The 6,876-nt window shown below is 55.6% G+C and overlaps 1 protein-coding gene across 1 annotated transcript; it reads right to left on the bottom strand.

Moving 5' to 3' along the window:
- Positions 1-1,054: 1,054 nt before the first annotated feature.
- Positions 1,055-2,158, bottom strand: FOXE3 (forkhead box E3). Its single transcript, XM_016151367.2, has one exon. The coding sequence runs from the start codon at positions 2,156-2,158 to the stop codon at positions 1,205-1,207; it is 954 nt and encodes a 317-aa protein (XP_016006853.2). The 3' UTR covers positions 1,055-1,204.
- Between the last annotated feature and the right edge of the window lie 4,718 nt (positions 2,159-6,876).

Raw genomic sequence — 6,876 nt, 5'->3', positions numbered from 1 at the left:
AGGCTCTAGAGCATTTATCTCATTTCTCCGAGGAGTGATTGGTAGTGTGTCTTCCCCACTGGTCTCTAAGCACCACGAGGCTATCTTGTTCATTGTTTAGCGATGTATGTATTCCCAGTATCCGACACAGTGCTTGAAACATTCAATAAGTACTTGGTAGAGAAGTGGCCAATACTCTTTTATCCATGGATGCTGGGAGTAATCTCACACAGCAAACCCACCGGCCAAATACACTCATGTGCACACCACATCTCATCTCTACCAGCCTCTGGGATGCAGCGGGTGATGGTGTTTACTAGGCCTACTATGTGCACAGAGCTATGGTTTAATCCCATCCTAATCCTACTTCATTAAACTTCTTTCTGATGACTCACACCATGTGACAACCTAAAGTCCTAAACAAAGTTCACCCACTATCTCCCCAGACCACTCCTCCAAGTCACCAGCCAGCACACCAAGCCCAGATATAGGTTTCTTCTTTCTTTTTAATCAAACCAAGTTTAATTAAAAAATAATAACCTAATAAGTCCTAAGTTTTCCAGTTGGTGGGGAGCTCCCCCTTTCAGTCAAGAGCCCCTGGTGCTGCTTGTCTCAGAAATCTCGAAGAACTGTCCTCGGAGCTCGGAACAGCACTGCCAGGTGTGTCTGTGTGGAAGGGGAGCACTCTCCTCTTAAGAAACTGAGGACAGACAGGTAAGTGGTGTTGGGAGACAAACGTGGGGAAATGAAGGGAAGAGAGCGAGAGTCAGAAACCCAAGGAGTCTGACTTCTAATGTGTTGTAAAAACACGAGGGAAGGTTGAAGAAGTAAAGAGCCAGTTGTGGAGGCGCCTTGAGATCGAAGGTCTGGCTTCTGACGGCTTGCAATTCACCAGAAAAATGGGGTGGGGGCTCACGTGTGGTGATCCAGCTCGGGGACACGGAACCAACGGCAGTGCCGGGCGAGCGCAAAGGGAGAAGAAATGAAGGGCTCACACATGGCGGTGGGGGTAGGGTGGAGGGTTCAGTCCAGTGGAGAGAGTATTCCCAGGGATGGGGGGTCAGAGAAGGAGGTAACAGGTGTGCTGAGTCCAAGAGGCGAGATAGGGAAGCTCAGAGGTGTGCCCAAGCCAAGGGGGAAGGGGACAGAGAGAGGGGGCGCTCCCAGGCAGCGCCCAGTCCTGAAGGCTAGGGACCCCCGGAGGCCCCTGTCGTGGTGAAAGGGCTCACAGGTAGCGCTCCAGCCCCGGCGCGTAGCCCGGCTGCCTCAGGTAGGCCTCCCCCGGGCCGAGGGGGCCGAGCGCGCCCGGGGGCCCCGCCAAGGCCAACAGCGGCTCGGCGGGGAGCGGGCCGGAGCCCGGGCGCGTCGCGGGCAGCCCCAGGCGGTCCGGCGCGGGCGCGTACAGCGGCGGGGAGGCAGCGGCTGCGCACGGCGGGAAGGCGGCGTCCGGCGCGGCGCAGCAGGGCGGCTCCGGGGCGCCCAGCGCCGCCAGCTCGGGCGGCAGGCTCACCAGGCTGTCCACGCTGAAGAGGCGCGCGGGCGGCGCGGGCCCGGGCGCGGCGGGCGGCGGCGGCGCGAGCAGCGCGGGGCCGGGCGCGAAGGGCGCGTAGGGGCAGGGCGGCGGGCCGGCGGCGGGCGCGGGCGGCGCGGGCGCGGGCGCGGGCAGCTCGGCGCGCTTGAAGCGCTTGCGGCGCCGCAGGAAGCTGCCGTTGTCGAACATGTCGGCGGCCGCCGGGTCCAGCGTCCAGTAGTTGCCCTTGCCCGGGTTGCCCGGCTCGCGGGGCACCTTGACGAAGCAGTCGTTGAGCGTGAGGTTGTGGCGGATGCTGTTCTGCCACTTGCGCGGGCTGTCGCGGTAGAAGGCGAAGCGCTCGGTGATGAAGCGGTAGATGGCGGCCAGCGTGAGGCGGCGGCCCGGGGCGTGCGCCAGCGCCATGGCGATGAGCGCGATGTACGAGTAGGGCGGCTTCCCGCGCTGCAGGGGTCGCCGCCGCCTGCGGCTCGGGCCCGGCGCGGGCGCGCACTCCGGCTCCCCGCGGCCCGCGGCCGCCTCCTCGGGCTCCGGCCCGGGCTCGGCTCCGGCCCGCGGCGACGGCGGCGGCCCCGACGGCGCGACCGAGGGCAGGGCCGGGAAGCCGGAGAAAGCAGCGGGCGGCTCCATGTCGCTGCGCCCAGTCATTGGGAGGCGGCAGCCCCTGCCCGCGCTGCTCAGAGTGCAGGGGCCGCTGACCCGCCTTATATGGACACAGCTCCCCTCCCCCACACCCCTTGACCAGGGCACAGGGCTTGGACCTTCCCGCTGACCAACACCTCTCTCCTAATTTGCTTTCCCTATACCCTTACCATGCTCCCAGCACCCCGCCTGACATATGCCCCTCCTTCGGTCTCCTCCCTTTAAGTCAGTCTTTCTCAGACCCAGCCTCACCCCTTCCCCATCTCCATTGGGTCAGTCCTTGGCCCTGGGCCCCGGCCCCATCCCACCTGCTTCAATCAGCTCTCTTTCCTTTCTACTCCTCCCTCAACCTCCTCCCTTTTGGGTCAATGCCAATCACAAGTCCACCCATTCAGCTCACTCTCTGGGTCCTCTCCCCATTATGCTTCTTCTAGCTGTGTGCTGTCCCCTACATCCTTCCCTCCTAGCGTCCTCCCTGTCCTTCCAACCCCAGCAGGGGCAGAGATGAGAGCCTCCCAGGACCGCTTTGCCAGCCTTCAGTCTCCTAACACTGCTGGTCAGGGCTGTGTGAGGCCCGCACTCAAACATTAGGCAATAGAGAAGGGTAGAGTGGGAGGGAGGGAAGAAGCTGGCTTTGTCCCAAGGGAGGATATTCGGTGGCTTCAGGGTCACCGTCTCTCTCTCTCTCCCACTTCTCCATGACCCTGTCCCATCTAGGGCACTTGCAAGTACCCCTTGAAGGAACAAAATCATGAAAAGTGGCAGGAGACTGCTTTAAATTAAGAGCTCCCAGAAAACATAACTTAGAGTTGCCTTTTCTCTATGTCCCTTCTGGTCTAGAAAAAGGGCTCCCTTATGCACACACAACATTCACACTGGGAAGATGCACAGAACATAGGCCCACATAGCCTAAAGTTCCAAGGAGCAGTTACTGGGTCAGAGAGAGACCCCCAAAGGCTTCCACAGACTGGAGGTCTGAGAGTGCTGCTTACTGATGAAACTGCTACACTCACATTTCACTGGGGCTTGGAGTCGTGGTGGGTCTTAGCAATTTTTTTTTTTTTAATTAAAAATTCACTCTGTGAAAGGCCACCAACCACCACCATCCAGAGGTGATGCCACCCTGGTCAGGAAATCTCTCCAAAGTGACAGGAGAGGTAGCCCTGGCTTGGAGAGAACCAAAGGGTGAAAGAGCCTTTGTCTTAAAGAGGCTTGTCTTGAGGACAGGCAAGATCAAGGGAGCAGGGCTGGGAGCAGGTCAGATAAGTGTGGTGCCTAAGGCCTAAATTTAAGGGGGCACTCATTCTCAGGGTGGTGAAAGTGAAGGGTAGGCACTTGAGAGCCATGGCCTCCTTAAATTTGGTGCCTTAGGTGCCTCACCCTAGTTTTGGCCCTGAAGTGGACTGCCCTTGGACACAGATGATGGAAGCTAGCCACAGTAGGCCTATGGCCTGAGGCTTCAAAATCTGAACTAGAGGCTCAAGGACCCCACTCTCACAACTCCAGTCTCACCTGATAATATACCAGCCACCATTACTATTGAGCATTTTGTATGTGGTAAACACTATATCCATCTAAATGTGAATACCTTCCGAGATAGGTACTATTATTATCCCTGTTTTACAGATAAGGAAACTAAGGCTTTGGAAAGTTAAGTGGCTTACCTGACTTCGCACAGCTGGTAGATGGCAGAGCTGAAATTAAATCCAGAGTTCAGAGTACCAACACCAGACTCTTCTAAGAATACCGTATTTTAAAGCAAAGACTGTAAAAATCATTTACTATAGAGTTCTTCCAGCCTATAGAGTTCTGATGCCTAGCCTCACTCCTGACCTCCAAGTCAGCATATTCAAGTGTCCTCTGCACATCACCCTCAACCTAGCATACCCCCCAACCCTATACCTGCTCCCTTTCCAACAAATGGACTCCTTGCCCCTCACCACTCAGATCAGAGAAATGGACATCATCTTGGGCTCCTCCCTCCCCCATCACTCCCCACAACCAAGCAACCTGCAAGTCCTGTGAATTCCACATGGACCCCAAGTCCATCCCTCCTTCAGTTCTCCTGCCTTAACGTAGCCCCACATCATTCACCAAGCACTTTCGCGCCAGACATTTTGCCAGGAAAGACAGAGATGAAAAGACAGTCTGCGGAGAGATGGACACACAAACGATTACGGCCGTGAAAGAGGTGGGCAGGGGAGCTGTAGAAGCAGAGAGGAAGGAGATGACACTTGAAGATCTAGAGATAATCTTCCACCCCACAACAGTGAAGAATCTGCTCAGTTTATACACAAACAGGTCCCACCTCATACCCTCTTCACCGTGCAGTCTACCGCCTGAGCACAGTGAACACAAGACAGTGCTATCACAATGAACAGCTCACCAGAGGAGGCAAGACAAGCAACCGCAGCAGCAGAGGATTCTGTCCCAGAGCTGAGTGACCTGGGGCCACTAGCTCATTTTAACTCCAGTTTCCTCACCTGCCAAATGGGGCCAATAATGAACTCTCTTGGCTTTGTTATAAGATTCAAAGGAGATCATGTATGGAAGGGCCTAGCCCACACTGGCACTTGGTAATAGGAGACTTTTTTTTTTTTTTTCTACTATACAACTGGCATTTCCAGAATTAAACTAGGAGGGAAAGGAGAAAGGCAGAGCCAGAGAAGTGATGTTGGAGCTTGCATATTTTCAACTAATTCAACCAGGTGCAGCATAATTCTGCAGCTAGATTCAGGCACAGATCCAGAGCCAAGATCTTTCCCACCTTCCCTCCGAAGCCCCCTACCACAGCCTCTGTCTCACACTTCCATATTAGGGGGAGGGGGGTGGGTAGTTCTTATTGATCATGGCAGACTACAGTTTTCTTATACTTTCAATTTTCCAGTACATATGTAAGAACCTGGGACATAGTATATGTTCAATAAATGATACTGAATGTACAGTTGGCTGCACTAATCCTGGGGAGGGTGGGGGCAGGGAGCTGGGCCAAAGGGGTGAGAACCCAGACTTCACCAGTTCTCGGTGCCTGCCTGACCCCCTCCATTGGGCCTGTTTCCCGGAGCCAAGAAGGCCAGTGTCAGGGGGTAGCCCAAGGGCTAATCCATGTTTTCAGCGTGGCTGGGCCCTCTTTTCACAGGCCCTGGGCCGGACGGGATGCGGCTGAGCATCCGGGCATAAGACGGCCAGTGAAGGCGGCCCCTTTCTCATGGGCCTGGATTCCAGGCGGCCCACTGTCTGAGTGGAGCCCCTGGGGCGGGAGGAACACAGTGGCTGGGCCGGGCAGTCCTTTGTCTGACCATGCTGGGTGGATATTCGGACTGGCAGGAGGGATTAATGGCCAGGGATTGGCCCTGGGGCCGGCCTTCCCACTGCCCTTTGGAGGCCAAAGGCCCAGGTCAGGGCACACAGTGTTGATGGCTCCCTAGATAGGAATGGAAATTCCCACCCTGTGCAAAGCTGTTAGCATTAGCCCGCAAGGCTCCCTGCCCCCAGCCCCACCTCTGCAGAGATGGGCTTTGAGGCAAGGCGTAGCGGGGAGGGGACCAGAGCTTTCCCACCACTCTGCCTGGGAGACGGGGCTGAGGCTGAAAGTCAGTTTAGGTCCTTGCCCTGAGATTTGCAGCTCCTCTAGGAGGGCCCTATGATTGCCCCTCTAGATCTCTGGGGAGAAAGAGCTATGTTAACCCAAGGGGCTAATCTGAGCTGTCACCAGACCCCATAAGGGGTACAGAATATGCCTCAAACACCTCCAGTTTGACACTGTTCCATAGTCGTTTATTCCTAAAGACCTCATCATAGCGTTCACTTATCCCATAGCCCAAAGGCTGTAGAAGGATGCAAGAACCAAAGGAAATCTCAGAAACATCCCCATCCCACCCCCTGCCACACAGGGACCCTGAGGGCTGCTGCAGGACCCCTTCCTCTTACCCCACATCTAGAACTGACTAGGATACTGCTCCTTCCTCAGAAGCCTGGCTGGGGAGTATACTGAGCCCATTCTGATGTAGTCTTTTCTAACTAGGCTGCTCCTGAACTAGGGATAATAGCAGCAGCACCAGCCCTATCTGTATGGCCTGACCCTTGCGGGGCCTGAGCAAGGCTCAAAAAAAGGGGAAAGGGTAGGCCTAACTCTGGGGAGAGTGTCAAGGAACAACCCAGGAGAATGATGCCACTCCTCGTGACCCTATTCCTCAAGAGTTTCCATCCAGCAAATCCTAAGGATTTGTGTCCAGGCTGCCCTAGGCGTGGGTCAGTGATGAGTCGGGCTGTTTTCTGCCTTCACTGTGCTCAGGAGGGGGCAGCCATATAGTCACACCCTGTATGGGGTGATCGGTGTGTGATATGGCAGAGAAGAAACTTGCAGGAGCACAGAAGAGGGACCTCACCCAGTTTGGTGAAGTCAGGGAGCCTTCCTAGAGCAGTAAAACTTCAGCTGACTAGGTGGTACAGGCCCCAGGCTGCATTAGGGGCTCATTCTCTGTGTTCTCAGCACATCTCTGTCACTGTCCTTATTTTATTGACTCTTCCTGTGTCTGTCTCTGGCACTAGACTCTATGCATTGGGGACAGGTACCATGTTTCACTTAGTACAGTGCCTGGCACAAGGTGATGGTCGATAAGCAGGTATCAGGTGTCTAGAAGAACAGCTGAATACCAGGACAAAAAAGCTGTGGTGCAAGGGTCTGAAGGGCAAGAGAGGATGTAGTCCATTCTGAGATGTGT

Source organism: Rousettus aegyptiacus, unplaced genomic scaffold, assembly GCF_014176215.1.
Source record: "Rousettus aegyptiacus isolate mRouAeg1 unplaced genomic scaffold, mRouAeg1.p scaffold_m13_p_1, whole genome shotgun sequence".
In the NCBI taxonomy this organism is placed as follows: domain Eukaryota; kingdom Metazoa; phylum Chordata; class Mammalia; order Chiroptera; family Pteropodidae; genus Rousettus; species Rousettus aegyptiacus.
Note: the sequence above shows the minus strand (reverse complement) of the source record. Positions and strands in the feature narration are given on the sequence as shown.